This window comes from Zasmidium cellare (assembly GCF_010093935.1).
Source record: "Zasmidium cellare ATCC 36951 unplaced genomic scaffold M409scaffold_14, whole genome shotgun sequence".
NCBI lineage: Eukaryota > Fungi > Ascomycota > Dothideomycetes > Mycosphaerellales > Mycosphaerellaceae > Zasmidium > Zasmidium cellare.
This window is the reverse complement of record NW_022986958.1, coordinates 118,039-146,013: the sequence shown is the minus strand read 5'-3', so window position 1 is coordinate 146,013 and position 27,975 is coordinate 118,039. Positions and strand designations below refer to the sequence as shown.

The 27,975-nt window shown below is 54.6% G+C and overlaps 13 protein-coding genes across 13 annotated transcripts; 7 read left to right on the top strand and 6 right to left on the bottom strand.

The window, feature by feature from the left end:
- Positions 1-898: 898 nt before the first annotated feature.
- On the bottom strand, positions 899-1,930 carry M409DRAFT_21840 (uncharacterized protein; the record flags this gene model as incomplete). Its single annotated transcript, XM_033806054.1, has 3 exons — positions 899-1,431; positions 1,485-1,836; positions 1,886-1,930. 3 exons carry the CDS (start codon positions 1,928-1,930, stop codon positions 899-901), a joined length of 930 nt encoding a protein of 309 aa, XP_033668576.1.
- A 646-nt stretch (positions 1,931-2,576) lies between these two features.
- On the top strand, positions 2,577-3,709 carry M409DRAFT_21839 (uncharacterized protein; the record flags this gene model as incomplete). The annotated part of the gene is made up of 2 exons (XM_033806053.1): positions 2,577-3,362; positions 3,512-3,709. 2 exons carry the CDS (start codon positions 2,577-2,579, stop codon positions 3,707-3,709), a joined length of 984 nt encoding a protein of 327 aa, XP_033668575.1.
- Positions 3,710-3,970: 261 nt separating this feature from the next.
- M409DRAFT_53670 (uncharacterized protein) lies at positions 3,971-4,753 on the top strand (the record flags this gene model as incomplete). The annotated part of the gene is made up of 1 exon (XM_033812436.1): positions 3,971-4,753. One exon carries the CDS (start codon positions 3,971-3,973, stop codon positions 4,751-4,753), a length of 783 nt encoding a protein of 260 aa, XP_033668574.1.
- A 195-nt stretch (positions 4,754-4,948) lies between these two features.
- M409DRAFT_21837 (uncharacterized protein) lies at positions 4,949-6,910 on the bottom strand (the record flags this gene model as incomplete). The annotated part of the gene is made up of 1 exon (XM_033806052.1): positions 4,949-6,910. One exon carries the CDS (start codon positions 6,908-6,910, stop codon positions 4,949-4,951), a length of 1,962 nt encoding a protein of 653 aa, XP_033668573.1.
- A 382-nt stretch (positions 6,911-7,292) lies between these two features.
- M409DRAFT_21836 (uncharacterized protein) lies at positions 7,293-8,602 on the bottom strand (the record flags this gene model as incomplete). The annotated part of the gene is made up of 3 exons (XM_033806051.1): positions 7,293-7,922; positions 8,097-8,208; positions 8,571-8,602. 3 exons carry the CDS (start codon positions 8,600-8,602, stop codon positions 7,293-7,295), a joined length of 774 nt encoding a protein of 257 aa, XP_033668572.1.
- Positions 8,603-8,824: 222 nt separating this feature from the next.
- On the top strand, positions 8,825-9,607 carry M409DRAFT_21835 (uncharacterized protein; the record flags this gene model as incomplete). Its single annotated transcript, XM_033806050.1, has 1 exon — positions 8,825-9,607. One exon carries the CDS (start codon positions 8,825-8,827, stop codon positions 9,605-9,607), a length of 783 nt encoding a protein of 260 aa, XP_033668571.1.
- Positions 9,608-10,747: 1,140 nt separating this feature from the next.
- On the bottom strand, positions 10,748-13,321 carry M409DRAFT_53667 (uncharacterized protein; the record flags this gene model as incomplete). Its single annotated transcript, XM_033812435.1, has 1 exon — positions 10,748-13,321. One exon carries the CDS (start codon positions 13,319-13,321, stop codon positions 10,748-10,750), a length of 2,574 nt encoding a protein of 857 aa, XP_033668570.1.
- Positions 13,322-14,851: 1,530 nt separating this feature from the next.
- On the top strand, positions 14,852-15,073 carry M409DRAFT_32536 (uncharacterized protein; the record flags this gene model as incomplete). The annotated part of the gene is made up of 1 exon (XM_033810257.1): positions 14,852-15,073. A coding segment is annotated over one exon (222 nt), but the record flags the coding sequence as incomplete, so codon positions are not given.
- Positions 15,074-16,159: 1,086 nt separating this feature from the next.
- M409DRAFT_65812 (uncharacterized protein) lies at positions 16,160-16,787 on the bottom strand (the record flags this gene model as incomplete). The annotated part of the gene is made up of 3 exons (XM_033816677.1): positions 16,160-16,294; positions 16,382-16,610; positions 16,771-16,787. The coding sequence occupies 3 exons, from the start codon at positions 16,785-16,787 to the stop codon at positions 16,160-16,162; spliced, it is 381 nt and encodes a 126-aa protein (XP_033668568.1).
- A 2,291-nt stretch (positions 16,788-19,078) lies between these two features.
- Positions 19,079-20,235, bottom strand: M409DRAFT_53664 (uncharacterized protein; the record flags this gene model as incomplete). The annotated part of the gene is made up of 4 exons (XM_033812434.1): positions 19,079-19,468; positions 19,523-19,945; positions 20,000-20,127; positions 20,181-20,235. 4 exons carry the CDS (start codon positions 20,233-20,235, stop codon positions 19,079-19,081), a joined length of 996 nt encoding a protein of 331 aa, XP_033668567.1.
- A 689-nt stretch (positions 20,236-20,924) lies between these two features.
- On the top strand, positions 20,925-23,821 carry M409DRAFT_21831 (uncharacterized protein; the record flags this gene model as incomplete). Its single annotated transcript, XM_033806049.1, has 2 exons — positions 20,925-21,121; positions 21,175-23,821. The coding sequence occupies 2 exons, from the start codon at positions 20,925-20,927 to the stop codon at positions 23,819-23,821; spliced, it is 2,844 nt and encodes a 947-aa protein (XP_033668566.1).
- A 769-nt stretch (positions 23,822-24,590) lies between these two features.
- On the top strand, positions 24,591-25,304 carry M409DRAFT_21830 (uncharacterized protein; the record flags this gene model as incomplete). Its single annotated transcript, XM_033806048.1, has 1 exon — positions 24,591-25,304. The coding sequence occupies one exon, from the start codon at positions 24,591-24,593 to the stop codon at positions 25,302-25,304; it is 714 nt and encodes a 237-aa protein (XP_033668565.1).
- A 665-nt stretch (positions 25,305-25,969) lies between these two features.
- On the top strand, positions 25,970-27,653 carry M409DRAFT_36484 (uncharacterized protein; the record flags this gene model as incomplete). Its single annotated transcript, XM_033810564.1, has 3 exons — positions 25,970-26,260; positions 26,322-27,254; positions 27,315-27,653. 3 exons carry the CDS (start codon positions 25,970-25,972, stop codon positions 27,651-27,653), a joined length of 1,563 nt encoding a protein of 520 aa, XP_033668564.1.
- Between the last annotated feature and the right edge of the window lie 322 nt (positions 27,654-27,975).

Sequence of the window (27,975 nt, the reverse complement as noted above, 5' to 3'; positions counted from 1 at the left end):
CACGTGCTGCGTCAGCGCCACGTGTGAAGAGACGGTCGCGGGCACGGGGAAGGGGCTTTGGGGTGAATATGTACATTCCACTGACCAAGCCACTGTCACACGTCGCAGGAGCACAGGCGGGGTTATGTCTTGACGACAACTTGGTTTACCAAACACTTGTGCTGGCGAACACGACCGGCGGCACAGCTCCCCGACCAGAGGTACCTGGAGTGACAAGAGTGACAAGACTTCAGCTCCGCACCGGAGGCTCACGCGACAAGAAGCCCAGATTCCATCTGAGGCACCCGCCACGTACCGACCTTGGTGCCACGAGGAAGAGAACACGAACTCGTTTTGGATTAAGATTCGAATACGATTGTTGACCATGTCGAGTATCCGCGTACCATCCGCCGCACGATCATCCCTCGAGTCTGACGGTACAGAATGACAAAGCCAGGAACGGCAAAAGGGTATGTCATACCATTGGTAAGGCTGGAAAGACGTGTAGCAAATTGGGAGGAATGCGAAACCTTATACATAATGCAGGGCTGAAGAGCTGACGAGATGCTGATCTTATACCCAGGCCTGCTGGTGTCCTAGAGGGTTGTCACATGCGACGGCTCCTTCGTACCTGGGTGCAGGAGCTTGACGATCAACGCTGCCATGATACAGCATTTGCTCAAGAAGCACCCTAATTGCGCTACAGCGGTACTCCTTCCCAAAAGCTAGCTGCGAGACACTGCAACAGACGCCAGCATCACAGATTTCGATCGAAGAGAAGCGAGAGAGACGGTCGCCCTTCTCCTCGACACCACAGAATATCCTCACCAGGACGAACTTGGGGAAAATGTAAAAAGCTGTGGAGACAACATTGTTACAATTCGAACGCCCCAACGCCACGCTCCTAACGACAGCGGACCTATGCCTCCTTTTGAACTTGCAGAAAGACCATCAGCACGGCTGCGTATGCCGCTGTTCCAGCAAGGATCTCGAATGCTCGTGGACCTGCCGCCATCCACAACCATGTTGCGAAGAGAGAGACAAAGCCTGTGATGATGCTTAGTCGATATCGATCGTCCGACACATAGTTGAGCCACCACATTGGTCCGAAAAGCAGGCCCAGGCCGACTACGATAATGACAACGCTGCTAGCAATCTCTACTCCTGTCGCGCTGTGATAGCGTGTCTCTTCTGCCTCCACTCGATCCGGCCGTTTCCTCAGTCCAAATGGCAATCGGAAAAAACGAACCTTCTCCAGCCAGACTGCAAGCGGCGGCTTTTGTTTCGACACAATCGGGAAGAGATCGCCTCTACGAGCTGGATCCATGAAGAGCTTCTCCTCATCATCAATCGCATTCGGATGATTGATGAACCAATTTATCAAGTTGTTGCGTTGGTCATCGCTGGCAGTCGGTCTGGTCTTGATGGGTGCGTAAGCGTTCACGAGGTTGTCTATGCAAAGACCATCAGTAGGAGTTCGTCGGTTTCAGGCGCTCGAAACTGACAGTAATCCCTCAACAGCGGAATACTTTCAATCAGCAGGTGACTCCGAGCCCTGGTGAGTTGGCTAGCTTGGTCTTTTCTGAAGCTTCCACATCCCCCTTCTCCCGGGGGGCACTGCATGGTAAAATGATCCCATTCTTCAATCATTCGTTCTTTCTGCGAGATCTCATTCTGCAGGTACAACAACGCTCTGGCGTTCAAGGCGGAAAATTTTCTGAGCAGGAAGAAGTCGTTGGAAGACCCCATCCATTGCGAAAGGCCTGGATAGCCGTAGTACTGCCATGCCCAGTCTTGCTTCTCCTCGTCGTCGAGCTTCGAGTATCTTGGATCGGGGTTGGGATGAGGACTCGGAGGCTTCGATGGTCAGTACTTCCTCTTCGTCAACGGACAATGTGTAATTGACCTTTAGAGACAATGCCGGCACATAGTGGTTCTGCCCATGGGCCATTGAAAGCGGAAGAACATAAGCCAAGAAACAATATCAAGGGAGGACAAAAATGTATGAACGAAGTGCTTACCTACTAACACACTGGAATTTCAACACTATAAGAGTAAATTCTGGTTGAGGCTTCGCGTATGCAGCCTAGCTGACATGCGTGACTTCGTCGTGCTGCAGCCACCCCATGTGACACACCTCCAGCCCACCGGTGAACCGAAGCGGCACCCTCTACCGAAGCTCCACGAAGGAAGGCTACGAACCCGAAACACCATGTCCGCAGCCCAAGGCTCTTATTGGTGACGTGGTGCCTACCGAGCGCCTTACGAACAGCACAGAACGACGCCCACCTGCATGTCGAAATTGCAAGCTGAGAAGCACGAGGGCGCGTGAACTGGCAAGGCGACGACACAAGGCGACGGGAAGGAGCTTCGTACTTATCTTCGAGCCTCTCGAAAGGTCTGCGACCTCTTCTCTTCGTCACAACCAGCTGCTGCGCCCCCACCGATTGCATTGGCATTTTTGTCTCTTGCTCAGCTGGACAAGGTTTCTCCCAAGACGTGTACAGCCACCTCTGGACGACCTCACTTCCTGTCGGCGTCCTCGGGCCGCACCTACAGCACTCCTATATCCGGCTTTCCGGTACCACCTTGTCGGGATGGACCGTGTGAGGACAAGAGATCTCGTTCGTAAAGGTGTCACTGCGAGTACCGCGAAGCAAGCTTTCGAAGACAATCTGGATCAAGATGGATCTTCTCGTGGGGGCGGCAGGGAGTACAAGAAGAGGAACCCAAGGACTGGCCATCCTCAACCTCAGTCGTATAGCTTTGATCAGCCTTCGACTTCTCAACCTCAGGCAGCATCATATCAGACGCAGGGCCCGGGGTACTATGCTCCACCAAGCAATTATGGACAAACGAACTACGGCTACGGTCAAGCAGCTTCAGGGGCGCCACAATATCCTGCATATCCCCCGACTCCCCAACAATCTCCTCCGCCCACATCATGCACCTGTACGCTATGTCAGCACTGTCTTCCTCATTTTGCGGATTGCTACCATGCACAGTCGCAAATTTACTACTGTCGATACCATCATGGACAAATCATGAAGTGGGTCAATCCTGGACGGGGCTTCCACAACTGTCCCTCTAATCAATCGCCCCCTCCCAACCAACAGTCTTACTCGGGCTACCAACAGCACAACTCCACGTCAAGTCCATCTTACACCCAGTGCTATGGCCAGGCGTCTGGAGGCGCCCCGCGGGACCTTTACTCGAATGGCTCACCAACCTCTCCTGGTCCACAGTCCTATCAAGGCTCTCCACAGTCCAACTACACGCTAGGTGGGCCCTGGACGCAGGAACCCGCTCAACTTCCCGACCAAGCCGGCGTGGGCGAGGCGAGCAGTTACTACTATCCAAGTGAATATCCTACATGGCCAAGGGTAAGAAGTAGAATGTATTTTCGAGCCATCAAGAAGCTAACGCGTGAAAACAGTGAACAGTCTTGCAATGACCTTGACACTATTTTCAGCAAACCAGAGATCATACAAGTTGCTAATCGGACACTTGACACTTTCACTAAGGAATTCAGCTTGCCGAAGACTCGGTGCTGCAGATCATCATCACCCAGGCCACCGGCGGTATATCCATGGAGCCATACCACTCTACCGCCATGCGAGAACGACAACATCACCAGAGACTGAAACAGTCAGCAAGCTCCTTCAAGATCTACACGCTACTTATACAGCAACAGTCTCGGCTGGACCTCCCAAAGCGAGAGCTGCTGTAGCTCAGAGCTCCCTGATCATTGGACGCAACATCAGCAAAGCTACCATGTTAGGGCTCAATACAGACCCTCCGCCCTGTACATTACACCAGGCGCACCGGCTCTCCATCATGTCATGTTCTTGACGCAGCTGCCGTGTGCGAGAACGATGATTGATGTGGCTGCTGCCTGGTTTTGATTTGAAAGTCGATGCATAAAGTCTTCGGGAAGCCTCAAGGGAATTTGCAGCTTGTCACTGGCATCAAACCATCAAAAAACAACAAAATGGCCTTCGCCCACCGCAACGCCCTAGCCAAAACCCTCCGCAGCCTACACATCCCCGGGCAACCCCTCCTCCTAACCAACGTATGGGACGGCAGCACCGCCAAAGCCGTAACCACCCACCCAGCAACCAAAGCCGTAGCAACAGCCAGCTACGCCATAGCCGAAACCACCGGCGTGACCGACGGCTCCCTCTCCCTCTCCGATAACCTCTTCGGGATCCGTCGAGTCGCCAACATCGTCGACAAAGCCGGCCTGCCCCTAACCGCCGACCTGCAAGACGGCTACGAAGACATCAGAACGAATATCAAGAAAGTCATCGAGGCGGGCGCGGTGGGATGCAACATCGAAGATGAGAACCACGCGACGTCTCAACTGCGGCCGTTCGATGAGGCTGTGACGAGGATCAGGACCGCCGTTGCAGCCGCGAAGGAAGTGGGTGTGCCGGATTTCTGCATCAACGCCCGAACCGACACGCTCGTGTACGGCGGGACGATCGACGAAGCCATCCAACGTGGCAAAGCGTTCCTCGAAGCTGGCGCTCTGACGGTGTTCGTCTGGGGTGGTCCTAGCGGGAGGGGATTGAGGGATGCCGAGATTAAGCAGTTGGTGGAGGCTTTTGGGGGAATGTTGAATGTGAAGATGAATTTGAGGGAGGGGCAATTAAATGCGAGGGAGTTGGGGGAGTTGGGGGTTGCGAGGATTAGTATTGGGCCGGAGCTTTGGGGGAAGGCGATGGCGAGGTTTAGGGAAGTTTTGGAGGAGACGATTGCCGCGAAGGAGTAGGAGTGGATGGTGGGTGGTGAGGGTGTAGTCGGGCATATGCTGTTAGACCGGTCCCGAGTTGTCCGGAGCATGAAACGAGCCTGTACACCTATCAAAAGCCGGATCAGAATTCTGCTCTATCATATATCATTCAAGTCATCAGATCAATCTATCAACCATAAACCCCTCGCACACCTCTATACTCTATCTCCCTCCTCACCACCCAAACTTCTCCACCGCAACCTCAACATCCACGCCCCTCCTCCCCAGCCCCGCACAACAATTCTGCACCATCCGATTCAACCCATCCGGCCCCGAAACAATAACCCCAACCCTCTCATCCGCACCCCTCAGCTCCTCGACCTTCTCTTCCAACAGCCCCTTAACATCCGGCCGACCATACTTCCGACTCGCGGGCGGTACGATCAGGTGCAGACCAAGTTCCTTCAATTCCTCGAGCCGCTCGGCGCCGATCCAGGAGATGTGGGAGGCGTCTTGAATGATCCAGATGAGGCAGGCTTGCTGTTTGCGGGGAAGGGGTGGCTCGGGCCCGTCGTCTAGGGGGGAGTTGTGGTGGAGGAGAGACCAAAGGAGAGGGTAGGCGACTGCGATTCCGGAGCCGCCTGCGACGATAATGGAGATGTCGCTGTCGTGGAGCATTTCCAGGGCATGGAGGGAGCCATAAGGACCGTCGAGGCGGATCCGCGTTGTTGAGGTTGTTTGGGCGTAGTGTAGAAGATCTCTCGAGAATCCGCCTTTTGCGCGTATGATCAGGTTGAACCACGCATGTGTCTGTCCAGGTGCCGGGGCCGCTGAAGCGATCGTCATCGGGTGGAATTGGTACTTGTACTTCCTTCCCATGCCCGGCACGCTGATGAAGACGTGCTCAGAAGGATTCCAGCCATATCTCATGTCCCACCCGAACACACGTCTCCACCAGACTGCAGCACGTCGTTTCGTCAAGACAGGCCAGTCCGCAGAAACAAGCACCGTCTCGCCATCCTCGAGGACTTTCAACTCCGCCTGCACAACACACCCCTTAACCCCTAACCTCCACGCAAACCGATCCAGCACAAATATAACCGCGCAAACGAACACAAAAGGCCTCGCCCGGAAATGATGCAACCAGAGCAGGACCAACCCGCCCGCCTGCAATAGCACATGACTCCCAAGAAACACCTCATACCACCACTCCCGAAAACTCCCCAAACTCATCACATATAGCACCTCATACGCAACCCACGCCCCACAACCCCAGAGAATATAGGGAATCGTCAAGAACGCCACCAGGCTGAGGTTCTGCTGCAGGAAATCGTACCAGCCCCATATCATGCCCGCCAGGTGTAAAAAGGCGAGCAAACACATCCATTCGCCTAGCCGGCGGTGGAGCATGTTGAGATTCTCATACGAATCGCCTGTGAGGAGTTTGAGAGGTTGCGTTTTCGCGGCGAGGACGTACAGCCATGGAAGGTTCGCGGTGAAGAGGAGGCCGGCGCGGTCGGCGAGGATGTCTTGGGTAGAGCGGGAGATGCCGATGTTGAAGAGGAGGTAGAAGATGTTGAGGATGAAGAGGGTGGTGATCCAGAGGGAGGTTGTGTTGGGTGGGAGGATCTTGCGAACGATAGGTATAGGTGCGGGTTGGTATGTCAGCCAGTATTTCGTCCAGCGGATTACTGCTTGCCATAGGCCGGTCTTGTCCTCTGCTAGGTCGTTGCGTTCTTCCTCTAGCAGCCTTGTCCATTCGTCTGATGTCTTGTCCTTATCCGCAGTTGGCGGAGTTGCATTGCCCTCTCGTGTGCTACTCGACGAACTCGACGACGACGACGCTTCTCCATTCTCAGCGGCAACCTCATCTTTCCTTGGTCTCGGCGTTTCATTTCCTTCTCTTTTCCACGATTTCTCATCCGTCCTCCTCTTCCCTCTCCTGCGCGATCGTGCTTTTCTGCTCTGCCATCTCCATACCACTACCACCAGAACCACGCCGATGACGACCGGCTGGTACGTCAGATAGAACCATCGGCTGAAGTGAAAGGCCTCTGCGAGTCGGTGAAAGTGCTCTTCTGTCTCAGGCGAGAGGTTGGGGCGTGTGGAGTTGCTGTGGTTGTTTGGCGGATGATGATCTGATAAGATTAGATGCGGGTGTATCTTAGAAACGCTTCTCGGATCCTGGCCGTACATGGCCGGTTATAAAAAAGGCCTCTATCTTGGAATTGTCTATTGTGTATGCGAGTAGGAGATCGAGTATATGCGACCTGGTGATGAGAGCATGCGCCGTCTATCGCGTGGGATTCATCCCTCACCACGTGACGTTGGAGATAGCGAGATCATATCGCTTCTTGGCACATGGACTCAACAGTATATCAAAGGAAGTCATACATGTAGGTGAAGGACAGGGATTTGAAAGCGAATTTGAAGATAGTAAATTCGTGACTGAGACGACATTGACATTGACCGATCCTTTTGGGTAGTAGCTACCGACGCCATTCGCCTTGCGCTGCGTTCATCCATCCTTTGACACGCAGGGTATCAGCGCCCTATGTCAACTGCATCATCCACCAATCTAGTTCATCTGGCGGATGAGGGCGTTGATGTACTCCTCCCGGTTGCCGAGGTCACCACCCTCAACGAAGTGCTTGAACTTGCGAGGACGGAAGCCACCAGTTGGGTTGCTGAGCTTGAATGGCCAGAGGAAGTTGGCGGCCTGCTTGAAGTTGGGGCCAACGGTGTAGATCTCGTGGATCAGGTCCTCCATGCAGACAATGCCGTACTTGCCGAGGTGCTCCTCGATGATGGCGTTGTCGGTGAGAGGGATGCGCTGCTTCTGGCTGGTCTTGGCGTATCCGCGCTTGTAGATGAGCTCACGGACGGACTTGAGGTTGGGGTAGCCGTAGGCAACAAATGGCTCGACGATCTTGAGCATCTCCGAGGTGGCCTTGGTCAGACGGACGAAGATTCCATTGTTGATCTGGAGGAGACGGAGGAGCTGGAGAGTCTTGCGCTTCTTTGGGTCGATCTTGTTGATACCCTTGATGCGGACGACGAAGACGAGCTTGGGCTCGGCTGGGACGTAGTAGCTGCCCTCGGACTTGGCGACACGAGAGAGGCGGATCTTCTCGCGCTCTGCGTCACGGTACTCCTTGACGTAGGACTCGGCGCGCTTGAAGATCTGCTCACGCTTCTGCTTGCTCTCCTGGAATGAATAGTCAGTAGTGATTCATCAAAGACTGACGATTGATTCGAGTAAAGGACATTGCACGATCAGTCCCGAAAGATGGTTAACAAAACGACAACATTGCCCGAAGGCTAGTCGTAAAGTGGGTAGATATCATCACTGTACGGTGGGACAGGGTATGGTATCTCTTACCTTCTTGCGAGCCTCGCGTTGCTCAGCCTTCTCGGCGCGCTCCTTCTCCTGGCTCTTGCGCTTCTTGAGCAGAGTCTCTGGCACCAGGATCTGGTCCTGGGTTGGGACGCTCCTGCATGGGTATGTTAGTCGGTCCGCATGGGTTGTTTGCTCAAGGCGAAGAATTGCGGCACAGTGGTCTGCTGGCTCTCATGCATTCTCCGCTGAGCACTCATGTTGTGTTTGATTGGTGAGGCGGACCCCATCCAACAAGACCTCGCTGGGCGAGAGCGCCGTGTCTCTTTCGAGATGGCAATGGCAGAACTCAGACTTTCGTCGATATTTTTCATGCCGTCCGCCTCACATTCTGACGTGCCAAAGTTTGACGACGTGCAGGACTGAGGCAGATGAAGAGTGTATGAAATTGCTGCGTTGGAGCGAGCATTTTCGAGCGTGCGGACCGACTGTGCTGCAATTCTTCAGGTGCTCACATACAGCTTGACGTTGGCTGCGTGCTTGGTAGGCATGTCGGCGGTATTGTCGTCGTCAAGAAGGGCGTTTGGTGATGGTCGGCTTCTGCGAGTCCTGGACGAGCAGGATAGAAGAGAGATTTCGCTGGAGCTTCAAGTGCGCCGACCGTGGGTCTTGGCACGCTAATTTCCTTAGCGCTGTTTCTGCCTGAGGCCTTCAGTCCGATGTCAACATCGAGACCTCAAGCTATGCATCTCTCACTTTACTAGATATTGACAATGGCGTCCAACCGCCGCGGCGTCGGCCTCAGCGCCTTCTCCAATGCCGCCATCTCGTCAGACAAATATGCAGCCCACGGTGCTGCCCTTCGATCCACCCACGCCGACGCCCTCGCGAACCAACTCTCAGTCTTCCAGGCCGCTCTGCACAACTTCTCCCTCACCCACGCCAAGGACATTCGCAGCAACCCTACCTTTCGCGCCGAGTTTGCACGGATGTGCCATGCGATAGGAGTAGATCCTTTGGCTGGCAGCAACATCAAAGCGAAAGATGCGAGCGGAAAGGGAGGGAGTGTCTGGGCGAAGATGCTGGGAACGAGTGTCAACGACTTCTACTTTGAGCTGGGAGTGAGACTTGTCGAAGTCTGTAGAGAATCGAGGAGTGAGAACGGAGGCATGATTGCACTTTCAGAAGCAAGGAAGAGAATCGCCAAGGGCAGAGGTCTTGTAGGCGGTGGCATGGAAGTCACTGACGACGATGTCGAACGTGCTTTGGAAAGTCTGGAGCCGCTGGGAGGTCAGTTCAAGATCGCTACTCTCGGTTCTACAAAGTTTATCCGCAGCGTGCCAAAAGAGTTGAATCCAGATCAGTCAACGGTGCTGGAAGTTATTCAAATCATGGGCTTCATTACTGTCTCGATGCTTCAAGCCAACCTTGACTGGGAACGAGCGAGAGCAGTCGCAGTCATTGACGACTTGGTCGCCGACAGTCTAGTCTGGGTTGACGAGCAGGCCGAAGAGACCGAGTACTGGAGTCCGGCTTCGATGCACGAAGGTGGATGAAAGAACGTCGGACTGAGAAAGCTCCATCGTTCACCACAGCAATCGTCGAAGCAACAGACTCCATTCGCGTCCGCAATGCTGCTCGTTCACAGTCGCGTCCGATCGGGCTCTTCGAGCTCGCACACTCAGGCAGCGCAGAGAGTCCGTTGTCAGCGGCTTTAGTTCGCTGGTCAAATCCCGGGCCCGACCCTCTCGACGTGAGTCTAACCAATATTCTGGATTGTTGAAGCCGCGATCAAACCGGGCTTCTGTCAAGGGCGCGGCCGAGCATAGCAATCGATACCTTGTACATGTGGCTACTACCATATTGTGCAGTCGCTCGCGTCACAGCACCACGGATCAGGACACTCATCCGGCGCCGGGAACATAACCATCGCATATCCTATCCACGATCATAGAATCTCCCGATCCCTCCTCCGCACGCGAACATCCCAACATAGACCCGTCCGCGTGCGAGGACATTCGGCCGCGAAATCCCAAGGACCCTCCAGAATCCAGATCTCATCCCGGAGCCGCAATCTCATCTTCGTCCGAAACACATCTGACCCAAAGAGAGCCAACCACAATTCACCGACAGTGATGCCAAAGAATCCACGAACCCGTCCGAGACATACGTTCATCCTCCTCATTGGCAATCCCACGACCGACGCCAGTGGATTGTCAAAAATCTCGGGCCCGGTCGCAGATTTTCGCGTCCGTAGGTCGTGGCGATGTGTTCCGTCCGTTGTTAGTGGGATTTGTCCGGATTCTCGGGCTCGCTGCATCGCGCGCAAATGGTATGTTGTTTGCCACATGGACTCGCGTTGAAGTGCCTGTCCGAAGCGCTTAGATGCGAAGGACTGGACTTCATTGGAATCAAAGTTGGCGGACCCCAGTGGGTGCGTGAATCGGCTCGGTGCGTGCGGTGCGGTCCTTTGGAAACGCCCGGAGACATCAACTTCAAAACTTCCAAGGTTGCCAAGATTAAAGGGACGGAGTGTAGTTCAACTTTCTTCAGACCATAGTAGTAGGTAATCTACGTACACTGCGCTCAAAGACGTGCAGCGTTATTGCTTTCTTCTCATGCCATGACACATGACCTCTCATGCGATAGCTTCCAAACCCACAGTGCCAACGCCAGTTAGTATCCATGCATGCCTTCTACTGCGCCCTGATTGCATTACCAAGCGCACCGCCCGTGAACCCAGTGCCACCACCTCTCCGTGGCATACCCCGACCGCCGCGACCACCACCACCTCTGCCACCACGACCGCCGCGCTGTGCACCTTGACGCTCGAAGGCGTTTGCGGTGCCTTGCGTTCGCTGCTCCAGTACTCTCTCGTTGGCCTCGATGAGACCTTGTGCCTTGTCGCTGAGGGTAAGGGAGAGACTCTGCAGTCTGCTGAGCTCGACACCCTTGCGGAAGATGATGGCGCTGTTGACCTGGTCGAGAGCCGCGGCGAGGTCCTCGTGGTGGATCATCTTCGAGACTATCGCAGCGACCTTGCGAGGCTCCAAGTCGAACATGCCGGCCAGGTTGTCGATGCTGAGGGTGTCGTAGAAGGGGGCGTAGGTAAAGAGGTAGGTTCGCAGACCCTCTTCTTGGATCTGCACTTCGAGCATCTTCTTGATCTCGGCAGCCTTTGGCAGAAGGTCCCAGATCTTGATGGTGGTGATGAAGTCGGCGGCCTTTTTCCACTCGCCTGCTGCGAGGGCTTTCGAAGCCTGCATGACGTGGTCGCGGGTGTTCTCAGGAGGGCCGGTGAAGATCTGGCGCTCGTGGTACTCGAGCATGCGGCGGTAAGACTTGGAGATGACACGCTTCTTAAGATCGGGCGAGCTGCCAGACTGGGCGAGCGTTGGAATTTCAAGCAACATGGAGCAGGTCAGGTAGACGCACTCCAGCAGCTCGAGATTGATGTGCATGTGGAATGGCAGTTGTCTCTGTCTCTCGAGACGCTCTTGCTCTGGGGTGATTTGAGAGTAGCGTTGCATTTGCAGGCCTTGTGCAAGCAGTTCCTTTTGCCTCTGGCTACCGCAAATATCTTGCAGAGCAGTCTGGCACTCGTAGACGAGACCAGCACGGAAGGCGCACAGGCCGACTTGGGTGAGGGTTCGGTTGTAGAGGATTTGGGTGTTGACGTCGAAGCTTCCGATCGTCTCTTGGAGATGTGACATGAGCATCATGTCCCTAGACTTGTAGTATTGGTCGTGCAGGGCCAGGAAATAGATCTCGCAAAGCAAGGCACGACCCTTGATGATGCCCTCAGCATGTTGGAAGAGGTATGAGGCGAGTGTTCGGACGAGGGTGGTGATGTCCTTGGCTTGTGTTCGCGGCGTGATCTTGGAGTCATACTTTTCGTGAATGTCTTTCCAGGTGTTCTCCTCGAGAATGCCGACAACTTGGGACGGCTTGAAGTAGACGTGCTCGAGTCGACGCATGACGATGCGGTTGATGTTGTCTTGGGATGCGTCCAGCTTGGGCTCCGATTTGAGGCGCTCGGCGTAGATCATGGCGCGGACGATGTTGGTGTACAGAATGCCTTCATCCGTCAGGCGCTCGACATACTCAGCAGTGTGTGGATCGATGTGTTGGAGGACTCTGGTCAGCTCGTCGTCAAGGCGCTCAGCGAAGGAGATGAGGTTGCCAGGAATCTTGAAAACCTCGCCGGGAGTGATAGTAGGCTGCTTCTCATCGTCTTCCCAGTCCTCGGCGTTCTCGATGACAACAATTCCGCGGTTCTCTTCCAGAATGGACAGGAGGCGCGCAATTTCCTGCGATGCCAGCTTCCACTGCTCTTGTGTCATCTGCGATCCAGTGCCGGAAGTAAGGTCGAAACGGGTGGCGATCAAAGTGAGGAGTACTCGAATGCGCTGGTAGTCGCTGACCGCAACGTCCGAAAGCTTCTCCATGATTTTGATCTGCTCCAAGCGGTCGGTATTCTTCCTACCTCTCGACTCGACAATGGTACGAAGGTGTTTGAGAATACTCTCTGGGGTGTAGACCATAGCCTTGCCACCTGCACCAACCATAGTGAACCCATCGTCTCCGGCATCGAGGGACTCTTGGGCGGCGAGAAGAGACTTCTTGGCCTTCTTCGGTGCAGGTGCAACCTCCTCTACAACCTCCTCCTTCATGTAGTCATCTGGGTCTTTCCGGAACGTCTCGATTTCTGTGGCATAATCGCGGTTGTTCTTCCTGATCTTCTGTCGCAGAGCGTTCAGGCCCTTCTGTGCAATCGGGTTCATCTTCTTTCCGGGCGTGACCTTTTGCTTCTCGAAAGCCTCGGCGACCTGGGTCTCGAGATCTGCGATGGTCTTGATGTACATCTTCGGTGGCTTGCCGTCAAGGTCGCGAATGAGGGTAGGGAGTTGCCGGTTCATCTTGTCGTACTGTTCGTTGATAGCGTTCCAGTCGCTGATTTTCTCGGCATTCTCGATCAGTCGGGTAGTACCCTCGAGTTCGTCGAATCGCTTGTCCTTGGCGGATTTGACGACTGTGACTTTCTCCTCGTCGCTTTCTTCTGACTCGTCGGATGCCTCTCGCAAGAATCTGCTGGCACCCGTGCGGCCTCCCTCTTCGTCGCTGCTGGAGTCATCATCGTATCCCTCCTCTTCTTCCTCGCTGCTTTCATCTTCGCTGTCCTCTGCGTTCTCTTGCTCCTCCTCAGAGTACAATTCCTCCTCGTCGGAGCTGCTCTCGCTGGAGCTATCGCCGTGAAAGAATCGAGACATGTTGGCGGTGTGTTATGGCACGCAGAGACTCGAACGGCGCGTGCCTGTGATATAGCCGAGCGAGGGCGGTTGGGTGCGTGAGTCAGAACGTGACTTTTTGGATGTCGCTGTCGATGGATTTGCCCTCAAAGTGGGCGAAGTGGGCTGGGATTTAAGGTTTGCCAAGCTCGGCCCGTGTTGATGCCTGAATGCCTGAAAACGTCGCCCTTCTCGTCTCAAGCTCGACGACATGTCTTCACAAGTCTCCTACCGAACTGCGACTCAACCTTCCCGTCAGCTTCACAGTCATCACAAGCGTCATGCTACATGTTCTGAACTCAGATGGACTCGACCAACCATATGGCCAGTACGTGCCACAAGAGCGTTGTGGCCCTCCTCTTCTTCGACATGTGATAGACAATATCATTCTTTCATCGAGTCACAAGCTGTGACTGTGAAAAGGCTCTAGTGCTATTGCTCTCGACGGAGCGAAGAATCTGGTCACTGCATAGCCTCAACGCGGCATCGGTACACCGTGACTCTATGACCACGAAAAGCCGATCCCGTATCGAATAATACAATAATCCAAGGCTGACCTCTTGCAACGGAGCGGATGTCGATTTTGCGAATATGACAAAATGGAAATCAAACCACCATGGGATTCGGGCGGTACCGGCGAGCCTTGAATTTCAAGAAGACTAAATGGTTATTGCTCGACTCCAAGAACTTTGCACTACGTGGAACGAGTGCCCTAATGCCAAGCTAACGTGTCCTAGAATACGTCAAGGCGGTGGACATAGAGTCTTCGACATGCTCTCCGTCCTCCACACCTAGGCGTACCTTTCAAGGCGCTTTAGCTCTGGCAGGCCATCTAGCTTTCGAATCTGTGCCCGGAAAGCCAGTGCTCACCTCAACACCGAGGACGTTAGATTGCTCAGCGGATAGCTATAGCCCTTTCGACGGATTGCACTAGCCATCGCAGAATGCGTCCCTTAAGCAGTAGTCAGATTGGTCTCTTGGAAGGCGCGGTGTCGTGGAAATGCAGAACGAACGATTCGAGCACAAGTTGGGGCTTCAGCTGCCTTGATAATCAAAAAGACCTCCCCACATCAATCACATCTTGTTCAATCTAATGTCCAATCTACAATGATGTCGTCTTGATGGTCACGTGTAGCGCGCTTCAAAGTTCGCGCTAGCAACAGCTTCAAGTGAAGTTTGGACAGCTCGACTTCGAAGCCATCCAACCTCTCGACACGCACCATGATCATTCCACACCAGCAATAACTACGACTTCCACCCACAATGTCGTCCCCAGGTGACCGCCGCAGTGTCTCACGTGGCCGCTCACGCACACCGACCCGCCCAGCAACAGCAGCCTCCGAAGATGCGCGACGCAGCCAAACCCCCTCCATGAACGGCGCCCAACGCGACCGCAGCAGAACCCGCACCCCCTCACGCACCCCATCCCGCTCTCGCGACCGCAGCTACAGCAGAAGTCGCTCCCACAGCGCCTCGCGCTCCCGCTCCCCCAACGCCCCCCGCAGCGCCAAAATCGTCATCGAAAAACTCACCAAGAACGTCAACGCCTCCCACCTGCGCGAGATCTTCAGCACCTACGGCGAGATTCAAGATTTGGAGATGCCGATGAACAAGCACTTCATGACGAATCGTGGGATTGCGTATGTGCTGTATTCGCAGCCGACGTATGCGGAGAGTGCGATCAGTCACATGCACGAGGCGCAGTTGGACGGCGCGTTGATTAGTGTGAGCATTGTGTTGCCGAGACGGAGGTTCAGTCGGAGTCCGCCGCCTATGAGGCCTCCGCCAAATCGGTTTGGTGAGCCGCATCGGCATAGGGATGGTGGACCGCCTGCGAGGGGTCCGCCTCCGCCTGGGGATCGGTATGGACGGCCGCCACCGCCGGGGAGGGGGTCGCCGAGTTATGGTGGGGGAAGAGGTGGAAGACGCGGTAGTCCTGGTCCCAGGTTCGGTGGACGAGGAGGTGGAGGTGGATACCGGGATCGCTATGATGATAGGGACTACTATCGACCGCGGAGCTATTCGAGGAGCCCGCCACCGAGACGAGCGAGTCCAGGCCGGAGGTCGAGAAGCCCGCGGTACTCTAGTCGTAGCCGGAGCCCAACGCCCAAACGAGATCGCAGTCCACCTAGAGGTGGAGGAGGGGGTGGCGGAGGAGGTCGGCGGCGGAGAAGCTACTCAAGCTATAGCAGCCGGAGTCGAAGCTACAGCAGAGATAGGGGAGGACGAGGAAGACGGTGAAGTGGGTTTGATGCTTGGAAAGGGAGCGATTGAACTACATAGCGTGAAGGCTATTGGTATTGGGCCAATTACGCAAAGGGACGGGCAATACCACTGTACGATGAGGAGAGGTGGACACATGATTCAAGCGACTGTAGCAATAGCCACGAAAAGTCTGGAGGGAAGTCATTTCAGGATCAGCCGAGACGGATCCTTCAGGAAAGCTTTGCGCTTTGCGCTCTCACAGCTAATGACGAAGGTGAACTGTGGTCTCATTTCCATCGCTACTATGCTACCATGCTGCATATGCAAAGCGGCGCCCTCCCCCTGTCGCGTGACTAGAGCCGGAAGAAAGCCGAAGAAGTAACAAAAAAGAGAAAAACGTGAGTCTTTCAAAATAGAAAAACGCCTCAGTCCAGGGATATGATGTATCTGTGACTTTTTCTTTCTTTCTTCTTTTTTCGTGATTCACATATGCACACGGCGAATTCGTCCTTCCTGTCTCCAACTCCAGGTCGTGCGCGCGGCTCCAGGATCATCATCTTCCTCTCCTCCAACACCTAGTCCGCCGTTTCATGCTTCGTAAGAGGATGTTGTGATCTAGTAGCCGACCTTGATAAGGTAGTCGGCGAGTTGCTCGACGGTGTTGGCGGCGGCGCCGGGCTGGACGGACTCGGGGTAGTGTGCGACGAGGATGGCTTGTGTGGTCTTGACGATGACAACGCCTTCCCGGCCCTGGGTATCAAATCAGCAACCACATCCTTCAAACCGCTTATCACATCCCCGATGAACAACTCCTCCTTCTCGTCATTCAGAACGCACCTTCTTGCCATAGACACTCCGATCATCAGCCTTGAGCACGACAAACTTCTCGCCGGCGATATGCAGACCGCTGCTCTGGACCTGCTTGACGTCTGACTTGTCGTTGTATGCGGCCACCACCTCCTTCATCTCCTCGGGCTTGACGGTGAAGCCGGCCGACGTCGCCCAGACGCTGGTGCCTTCGTTGTTGAAGATGGCGGCCTTGTCGACATTGCCGGTGCCGACGAGGCTATGCGGTGTGGAATCAGTATCGTGATAAGGGATCAGCGTGGAGGTGAGCGATGGTGATGTACCTCGTGTCAACGTATGCTGTTCGTCACGCCGTTAGCACGCGCCTCCGTCAATACCATGGACGAGATGAGACATGGATGCTCGCTGGTTGAGTTCACTGACCTTGCCAAGACATGACTGCTGAAGTGTGCGCGGAGGGTGTGTCGTAGGTGTGTAGTTGTGCGACGGGATGGAGTAGTGCAGGACAGAGGTGGAGAGGTGGTTGTGAGAGAGAGTTTTGGGTTTTTGTTGGAGTGTTCCTGAATAGTTTGAGTGACAGGACGACCGGACCCTCTTTTCACACATGACAGCAGCGGCGGCGGAGGGGCACAGATGTGGGGGCCGACCTCACTCGTCACTGCTTGCTGTGCTTCGCCCCAACCACAACATTCACTTCATCGACTATCATGTGACAGATCGTTCGTCTGTCTCCAAAGTCCCTTCATCTTATCCCCAGTGCAGGCTTTCTATCTGCGATACTCGTCAACAGTCCCAGAGACAGCTCTGCCCCCGTTGCTTGCAGCAGCGATTCGTGGCGGTGAAGAGCCTTTCCAGCCCCAGTCTAGCTCAATGGCATCGTTCAACACCCGTCAATCGATCGTCAGGAACTAGACGTCGACTCATGCGAGGGCTTTGTCCGCTCGTAACTCATCTACTGGCGGCAATCATGTACAAAGCATCCCACTGCATTGGCGTAGAGCCCTTGACTGAGACGGTAAGGCACAGGAAGTACGCACGAAATGATACAAGATTTCCTAGACTGCTCGCAACTACAAGAACAGTTCTTACATTCCTTATGTGTCTTCTACTGAACAATATGCCCAGACATGCTTTTCATTGACAAATGCAATGCTCGCTTGAACGCTCCAAACTCATCTGAAAGACCTCATCTTTGCTTCTCAAAAACCCACCCTCCACACAAGAGTACGACAGGAATCGCAGTCACACCACTCAACAGTCCCAACGTCCAGGTCATCGTCTTCCAGCCGGCGTACTCAATAATAAAACCCGCCCACAAAGGACCAACAGTGTTACCTCCTGCCCACGCCATATTGAACAGAGCATACGCCTGTCCGTACGATCCTGCAGTAATTGCGCCAGACTTCGCAATCTCTGTGTCCGGTCGCGTGGCTCCCCCCGGGAATCTCTGTTAGCAGAGGCTCCAGAGCAAGTGTCATACAACTCCCAATCAGCACCAGCAGAACACAAAGCAGAGCTTTCTGATCCGCGCAGTCCTTTTCCACCAGGTGGAGGATCGAAGGGATTGGAGGGTCTTGAGTGCGGTGTCCATGGCACGGTGCTAGTAGGAACGGGATAGGGAGAGTTAGTGATGAATGAGACGAATGCTTATTTGAGGAAGAAGTGGACCTGAAAGGCGATGATATCTTACACGCAGCAGAAGGGGGGCGTATATGGCCTACAACAAACACCAAAGTGCCCAGCACAACGACGACGAAGCCATCACGAGCAAAACAAAGCTTGTATCAAGAAAGTGTATTGCTCCAGCACTCACTCACCGACGAACAGACTATTCTTCTCCGGCATCCTAGCTCCAACGACGACATGGAACCCAAACGCACGACCTCAGCATCAACACCGTAGGCCCAGCAGTCGACAAAGCTCCATCGACGCCAGACGCCATCCATACACTGATCATACATAGCCACACCTCACAACCTCCCCATACCCCCAAAACACAACCCTATCCCAAACCCCCATGGCCCAAGCTCTCATCAATCGAAATCGAAAAGAGATCTCGCCTCAACCGATGGCTGGCTACCTGAGCCAACAAACCTACCTCCGCATAAACCCCCCCAATGGGGTGCAAACGCAAGGAGTTCATACGCCCAAAGGCTGGCTGAAGTCCAAGGCGGTGATTCGTCTGGACTGCGCTCCGGGCGGGAATGTGGCTTTTGGCAGTCGGAGCTGGCAGTCCTGCGAGCTTTTCTATTTGGCTGGCTGCTGGGTGTGGCATGATGCGGTTTTGCGGTGGCGGTGTACATGTACTGGAGCTGTTTATGTTTGTTCGTTGCTAGGTGTGCTGGAGCTGTTTGAACGGGGTTGTTTTCGGAGGGGTTGTTCGCTGGCTCTGTGGTTGTTGGTGGTTCGTGGAGTTTGATGGCGGCGAACCAGCACTTGTGATCTCGAAGTCAATCTGGCGGTGGATCTATTCTGATGCTTCATGGCTTTCTGTCGATGTCACAACATTCATTGCCTACGTGGTCCCATCGATCGATTTTATAATGGACTCGGGAATCTGGAGAAGGAGTAGAATCGAGCTAAAAACCGGTCCCATTTTGCTTTTGATTCCATGCCCCTTTTTGAATGCAAGCCAGAGCGCTGACGGCCTGGCTTCTCAATCGTACTCATTACACATACTACACGCACTCTTTCGAATGATCAGGTTGGTCTCTCAGACTCGACCTACTATGGCCGCCAGCTCTGTCCACCACCACCACGTCCCATTCGATCAGAGTACATGCGCCCCTCATCTCGGTATCTGCCGCGGCCATACCGATTACCCTCGAAACCGTACCGTCCATCCTGGTATGCTGGCTCTGCGCGTCGTGGACCTCGATAGTAGTCGTCCTCGTACGGGCGGTCGTTCTTTGGTCCGGTTGGGAAGCTTTCTCTTGGGTCACGGTCAGATCTGCCACGACGCTCCTCGCGCAGGCGGTTCTCTGCCTCGCGTGACTCTGCGTTCTGGTCGACTTCCATGCTGTCGTCGATAACATCGGCTTGTGGTGGTGGTTGTTGCTGGCCTCGTGGTCCGGTGCCTGTGGCCTTCCAGTAAACGTGAAGCGTGCGACCATCCGCCTTGACCATCATCAGCCCACCTCCCTTTAAAAATCTAGGAGTTTATCCACATACCTTCTTGTTGTTGAAAGTGTTGATCACCGTCTCTGCCCCCGACTTCTCCACAAAGGTCATCTCCGCCATGACGGTCGGGGTTGTTGCCACCAGACGGCATTCTGTCATCTGTCCACCCACGTCCAACATGACGCTCTCAATGTCTGCTGCAGTTGTGCCTGGAGCAAAGTTGGAGGCTATGACCACATGCGGGCCAGCAGCTGCGCCTCTAATGCTCACACCAGGTCCACCTCCATTCGCCGCCGGTGCGTCGTATCCTCCATAGCCATTGCTTCTAGCATCGCTTACGGGGTCGGACGAGATTTGCGTGAATGCGGAGGGTTTGCTGGCGCGGTGGTTGTCGTTGGATGGGCGATTGAAACTGGGCGGGTTGCGGGCGTTTCGCGTGGGTGCAGTGTTGGAGCGTGAGAGGGAAGAGGTTCGCTAGAGACTCGTCAGTCTTGGTATGCTCGAGTCCAGCCGTGAAGCATGGTATACCTTGGTGACGCCGACTCGGCTGGCCAGACTGGCTGGTTGGGCAGGTTTTGCGCCTCTGGTCGCGGGCGTCTTGGAGCGCCGGCCGAAGATCTCCTGGGCCAGGTCCTGGGCTTTGCGCTTCTCGCGGCCTGGCCACCGTCAGTATGGAGCGCGTGTCACCTCCTTGCGCCAGGCTACTCACTCTCCCGGAGCATGTCGTCCAGCGAGCGCGGCGGCTGGTCTTTGGTGGCCGCCATTTTCGGGGATTGGAAGGGTGTGAGGGCGGTACGACGCGCGGGCAGCGAAGTGAAGTATGAATGAGGGAGTAGCAGCAAATGCCGGCGGCGTGGTGGTATGCGGCGGGTTCGTGTGTCGCGTCTCGAGCAAGTCGCACAGCGGAGAGTCTAGCCCGTGCAAGCTTTCTGTGAAGATCACGTGTCAGAAAGTGTGGTTGGCTGCCGCTCCCCTGGAACTTCATCAAACAATTCACAATTGATAAGAAGTGACGACTTCTGTGGTTCACCAGGCGTGGAATGCGCCTGAAACAGTCAAGCTCTTGCCTGTGTCACCGCCTGCGCTCGCTCCAATTTTCCAAACGATTGTCACTCGCGCAAGGCTCCGATTCACTCACGAGTACGCCACCCAGTTGAGCAGTAAGGCTGAATGGCATATCCAAGACCATCACAAGACAGCGACAAGGTGTAGTATGAGGGGGAAGCTTCAGGACATCAGCTGGTCGCGACTCCCTCCATCACTTCACCCTCTCCCCACTTCCGCTTTCTGTCACGGCAGGTGTCTCTCCACGTTGCCATTGCCATGTCTACCATGCCGTTTACCCATGTGTCCGCACGATTGCTTCCTTTCCGTCGTCCTAAGGTACCAAACTACCTTGAACGAGTAACACATTGCACCAATCCCGCAGATCATCCTGACCACAACTCATACAATGTCTCGACGTCGAGACACCACAACCCCCTCACAGCTTGAACGAGGGAGTGCAGTGTCGCCTTCACCCGCACGCGATGCACTGCAAGGAAATCTAGAGAGCGGCCTCACTTTAAATAGGAAGAAGTCGTGGTTTGGCAGCGCTCGCGATATCCTCTCCAAGGCTTTGAAGGGAGATGGATCATCGAAAGTAGATGAGTATGTCGGTGAACCACATCATCACTCGGGCAGTATGGCTGATCTGTATCCAGGACTGAAGACCGAACGATATCGATCCAGACTGAAGAGTCCGAAGTTGGCCAACATGACGATTCTTCGACCACACCGCTAAGGCCTCGCCCAGAACGCCAGCGAACGTTCACCCCAAGAAACGCGATATCCTCGCTACGTCAGCATATATCCAGCTCCAATCATCGTCACAAGAGACCAGCTCTGGCAAACATCACTGGCAATGAGATACGTACGAGTACACCAATTGGACCCGACAGCATAGTCATCTCCCCGGCGCCCGAGGACGAAGAGGAGCAAGACGCGCTCGAGACCCATGCCAGGAAGAACAGCCTGGGAAAGAGCCTTGTGGGGAGCATTCGGACTTTTGGCAGAAAGAGTATGTCCGGGAATGCTTCGCCCACTAAAAGCATCAAGGAGGATCAATTCTCGCCAACGAAGCACGCCGCCGCTGTTCCCTTGCCATCATCGCCTATTGACATCCCCCCACCACCTACTCTACATGTCGACCTAGGACCCGCAGCTCTCATGCCTACATCGCCACAGCAAGACGACGAAAGTGAACTCATGAGAATCACCAATCCTGCAAACTTGATCGGCGAAAGACCAGTGCCCACTTACTACACACGTTTGCCCGGGGAAGGGCCCAGCGATCAGCAACACTTATTGGGCAAGAAGCAGTCTTTGACCCCAAGTGATCTTCTCCAGCTACCGACGGACGACTTCGGATTCAGCGTACCAGAAGGCCCGACCACTCCATCCAGAAAGTCAGGCTTTCAACTCGACGGAGCAAACGACGAGATTGAACTTTTCGAGCGCAGTGTCGAGTACAAGGACAAGGCCTACAAGAAGGAGAACCGAAGCCTCAAGAAGATGGTGTCACTTGACGCTATGGCTGAGGAGTGCGCAAGCTCGCCAACAGCCAAATCGCCAAGCAAGTTGTTGATGGGTGATCCCAGGAGGTCCAGAGATCATATGTCACTCACGACGATCCAGTCCTTTCCTGAGGACATGCCAGAGATCACACGCCAGCTGGCTCACCTGCAAACACCAAGCGCCGGCCATCGTGACCCCACAAGCGGCGAGTGGAAGAGTGGAGATCCATTTGCTCCTAGCAATACCATTGGGGACCTTGCATCGTCTGGACCACCGTCGCCAACTCGAAGCGTCAAGCTGCCCCTTCGCCCTAAGATCACTGTGCAGTCGGCTGGGTCTACTGACCCAAAGACTTTTGATGAAAGTGACCTGCAGACGCCTGAATGTGTGAAGGACGACGGTGTCGAATGTAAAGAAGAGGTTCGCAGAGACTCCCTGATATTTGATGGCGTGACAATACAGAACAATCAGGTCAACTTCGCCACCAAGGACGCTGCTGCAACCACCTTCAAAGCGAGCAATGAAGCTGTGATCGGGGACGGAGCCAAGAGTCGCGAATCACTGGCGAGTACCGTCGACTCTGGTGAATACGGAGAGTTCAAGACTCAACAACTCTTCGGCGATTTGAGTGCACCAGAATTACCGGAGTATGTCGACGCTGACGGCAGTGGAAGGGCCAGTCTTGAGACGTCTCCGCAGAGGAGACGATCAGTTGCACAGCTCTACCACCGTATCTCCAACTCGAAGACACCAAGTCCACCACGCTGTCGCCCAGGCACGACGCACCAAGCAGATGTGAGCGACATCTTTTGGAAGTATGATTTCAAGGACTGGCCGCGGCTCTCCAAAGACGCTGGAGAGGACACACCACACGAGTCGATCGGCAGCAGCAATGAGTCGGTTGCAGGATCAGATGATATTCCTACAAACGCATCCCCAAACCGAACTCCAAGCATGGGAGACCGCCTTGAGTTTGGTATCAAGCGGTCTGCCAGGAACATGCGCTACAATGCTTTGCGTGACATGGAAGACACTCCAGAGCATGAAGACTCTGCGAAGCTACCAGAGTTCTTGCAGCCCGCACCACACCGTCCGACTTTGAAGATCGATACATCAAGCGACTTCAAGACCAGAAACAGTTCTGACCTATCTCTGGCCAACTTCGATGAAGCCTACTCCAGCTCCCGTCAAGTCTCGCCGCTCAAACCCAGCACCAGACAATCGAGAGTGGGCATGAGCTCCGACAGCATCGATCACGAGCTCAAGCATGCCATATCCCAGCATTACGTCTTCCAAGCAGCAGTCGCTGGACTGGGCATCACAGAACCATATTCCTCCTCAACAGCCACCGCCACACCCTCCGAAAACCACCCCATGTTCAGCAACGAGTCGAAGACCACTCCCAATGATCACCACCCAATCTCCCCCTCAAGCAGCGCCATCTGGCAAGACATCCAACAAGGCCCCTTCGACACGCCCCCCGGCCCCTCAAACAAATCCGACCAAGAAGGCGAACTTCACGCCTACGAATTCAAAACCCCCTTCGCAGACTCCTCCGCTTCCGCAGACGACGATACCCTCGACGACTGCCTCGAGATGTTTCACAACTTCAACAAGTCCCAGGAGATGCTCTCGTCGGATAGTGTGCAGCCGGCGGAGAAGATTGAGAATCCTTTCGCTTCTTCTTCTTCTTCTTCTTCGCCGGGAGGGGAGGGGAGGGGTAGTTCGACGACGACGAGTCCGAGGAAGCCGTTGCCGGCGAGGTATCGGAATAGTTTGAGGGGGAGGAGGTGAGCTGAGATGGGGGATGATGGGTAATGGGGGTTAATGGTGGAGATGGGGATGAGGAGGCGTTATTGATAGGATGTGTGTATTGTTTGTGAGGCTGTAATGCTTGGATGGGTGTTGGAGGGGGTGTTATCAATAGGAGATTGAGCTGCTAGTCGTTTTATGAATAGGTTGTTGTCCTAGGAAGTGTAGAGTACACTGTACACAGCATGCAGGGGCGGGCTCCTGTCCGTTTCTCAAATAACTCCTTTTTGCACTCTTAGGTTCTATATAAGGCTCGCCGTTGGTGTGTCTGGTCTGATCGCCACTTCACGTCCGACAAGTCCATTTCCGCCTGATCGGTAGCGAGCGTGGAAACCTGCATATCGCCGCACAGGGGTGAGGTTTTGCAGTGATGGATAACCCAGGCAGAGGAGATGTGTTGCATAGCAACATAGGAAGACCGTTCGATGTTGGCATTAGGTAGTGAGACCGAACATTATGGGTGGTCGTCGTTTGTTACGAATGTTTCGCCCTCGATACACTCATTGAGCAAGGCTGCAAGGAATCGACACGTCAAAGCGGCGGCCCTGGGCGTTTGCAAATCTGCTGAGTCTTCCGCTCGTTGAGGTCATGGAGCGGAAGAGCTTTCGTTTGGTGGTGGTCGTTTGATATATTCTCTGGTCTTCTTCTCCACCAATCTCCTCTTCTCCCCAACCCACCCAGCCTCGTCTCAGATTCTTCAACCCATCTGTCTCCAGCTAGACGACAGCGCCAGCACTTCCATTTCCCAGCCATGGCGTCGGACACCAACAACGACGGAGCCCAAGCCCAACCTCTCGAGCCTAATAACTGCTCCCCCTCGCCAACAGCAGAGCGCAACCCGGAAACTCCAGACGAAGTCCAGAAGAAGAAATCCTCCTCCTCCAAAGCCCCTGCCCCCATGACCAGCGTCATCGCCCTCCTCACCGCCACCTCCATCGCAACCTACATCCAATGCGAGCTGCCCATGGTGAACAGACGCCTCACGCCCTCCGACCACGACGCCCGCAACGCCTTCATCGCGAACCACATGACGCTCGTAGCGGGCGGGGACTCGAAACTCGTCCACGAGGAGATGAACTTCCTCTCCACCCACGCCATCTCCGTCGCGAAGAAACTCTTCCTCGAGAAATTGGAGACGCTGTACGATGGGCCCGTGCCTGCTGTCGAGCACGCGCCGTTCAGCTATCATATCGGACGGATGAAGGGGGCGAGGGATTTGGAGGTTTTGTGCCGGGAGCGGGAGGTGGAGAGGGCGGATGAGGCGAGGGTGAAGAAGGAGACTGCTGAGAAGCGGGAGCAGGAGCGGAGGTTGGGTGGGATTGGGGTGCTTGATGGGAAGGCCGTGTTTGGCCCTGTTACGCCTTGGGATGGCAAGGAGGAGGGGGAGGTTCCGGTTGCGCAGCCGTTGTTTGTGAGCAAGGCGGCGATTGAGGGGATTATGGGGTCTAGGAAGCAGTTCGGTTGAGCGGTCACTGGGTTTGGGTCGTCGTACGGGTGGTGAACTGCAGGGCAGCCTGTATCGTCTGGGAGGTAGTGATATTCAAATGCATAGCGGTTCAGGGACTGTGATCGAAGGTGTTTTCTCGAACGAGCTTCGAACCTCATCTCCAAGAACTTCCTCTAACTTGACGCAAACCTGCCCAAGCATTGAGTCGACCCGTCGATCATTCCATGAAGGAGAAACGGTTCGCGGGGCGAGATATCCGCATCTTGACCGGTCCATGGCATACCACAGACCTCAAGAGCGGGAACGGACGCGGTGTTGTTTTGCACTCACGGATTCCCTTATCACATGGTAGGCGATGTCGGTGAAGAGAGCGGTATGATGGCCGATATTGCTCAAGGTATGTATGATCGTAGAGTGAGTTCTGGTCGTAGCGAATACTCGTTTCGATGCATTGATGCCATGTGCGTACGCCGTGAGCTAAACGCCTTCGGTTCGTGCTCTCATACGTCGCTCCGGGAAGAGAACATTCCCCGAGCATCGCACGCAGCCTGGTGCCAGATTCCATTCTTCGGCACCCGCACCTTGTATGGACTTTTGATGGGTTTAAGACTGCATGATGTCTTCACTGGTGTCGAAGGGTAGTCCATCCCAGGAGATCGGCGACCATGGACAACTCACGCGCGATGTCTCCTGGACCTGATCTCGATACTGAACCAAATGCGAATCCAGCATCCGATGACAACGATTCATCCATTGGAGATGAAGACAATGGTGCCTCAGTCGTGTTACCGCCCTACACACCTCCGTACTCTTCATTCGAAGGACGTACAAGAGCCGCCATCATGATCGCAGCATGTTCCTCATCAGCAGTATCGCCCTTCTCGACAAGCATATACTATCCAGCAGTGCCAGCTCTAAGCCAAAAACTCGGTGTCCCAGTGACGCTGATCAACTTGACGATCAGCTCGTATCAGGTATGTCTGTCAAAGACGAATGCCTCAGGAGCAAACAATCGCTGATCTCGCGAGATATCAGATATTCCAAGGCATCGCGCCGTCGTTCACTGCCGCATTTTCCGAGTCGTATGGGAGACGACCGGCGTATTTACTGGGCTTCGTCGTGTGGCTCGGTGCGAACTTGGGTCTTGCCTTGCAGAATGAATATGCAGCACTGCTGGTCCTACGCTGTCTGCAGTCGTGCGGGAGCAGTGGCTCTTTGGCGCTCGCGGCAGCAGTATGTGCCGATCTGGCTCCGCGATCCGAGCGCGGGAAATACACTGGCTACACGACCATCGGGGTGGTGTTCGGTTCCTCGATCGCTCCTGTTGTCGGAGGACTGTTGTCTTATTATCTCGGGCCGCAATCGATCTTCTGGTTTCTGGTGATATTCTCGGGTATCTTGTGTGTCGTTGTGGCTGTTGTGTTCCCAGAAACTTGTCGGTCTGTAGTCGGGAATGGATCTGTCCCTCCACAAAGACGGAATCGATCCCTGATTCAGCTCACTCGGCCGTCCCCTGGTCCCGGTGACATAGAGACAGTCTCCAAGAAGAAGCGCCGACTGAACCCTCTGACGGCTTTGTTCCTGTTAAGAGACCTCGAGAATTTTCTCCTGGCACTGTACGTCGGAATCCTGTACTCCGGGTCTGCCAGCGTCACCAGAGTATTGGCTTCGCAACTCGCACGCCGCTACCACTTTAATGAGATCCAGACAGGCCTGTGTTACATACCTCTTGGTGTCGGCGCCATGACGTCCCGCTGGACTATGGCAAATCTCATTGACTGGCGATTCAAACGCGAAGCTGGCAAACAGGGTCTCGGCGTCGAGAAGAACAGACGGCAAGATATCAGCAAGTTCAACATTGAGATGGCCCGTCTGCCCTTATGTTTGCCCGTCGTTTTCGCGTCTTGCTGTTGCTTCATCACCTACGGCTGGGTGATGGAATACCATACTCCTCTTGCTGTTATAATTGTAAGCAGATCCCAAAACACAACGTGACGAGGCTGTGATATGCTGAGAATGAAATCTTAGGTCGTCCTTTTCCTGATGGGAAACATCACAACAAGCCCAATGATACCCATGGCCACACTCATGGTGGATCTGAATCCGGACAACACCGCTTCAGCTTCCGCATCGCTCAATTTGGTCCGGATGTTGATGAGTGCGGGCTTTGTTGCCGTGTATACGCCTCTCATTGATGCCATTGGCATTGGATGGACCTGTACGATGACTGCGGGGATTTTTGTGCTCTTTGCACCCTGCGTGTTGGTTGTCATGAGTTATGGGTATAGCTGGAGGCTTCGGAAAGCTGAGAAAGAGACGAGTGAAACAGGGTCAACGAATGGTCGCGAGGCCTCGGGAAAAGTGTGACACCTATGGACGTCCAATGATGAGATCTGAACAGGGGACGCTAAAAGCTCGGAGAAGGAGGCAAAGCCGTTTGGGAGTGATGCGCACCCAGACGAGCTTTTAGCGTCCTCAAGCGAGAGGGAACATGGGATTTCTTGAGAGCAGTGGTCTTGTCGTTTCGCGCAAAGTGGAGCGCATAGAGCTGGCTTTTCTTCCATTAATGCGAAAGCGACCATGCTTCTATTCGCACCTTAGGCCAGCTTGATGGCTTACGAGTAATGGGGACCAGTCTCGTTCAAGGGTACGCTCGTAAATGATCTAATTTAGGCGTTACCAGCCGGTG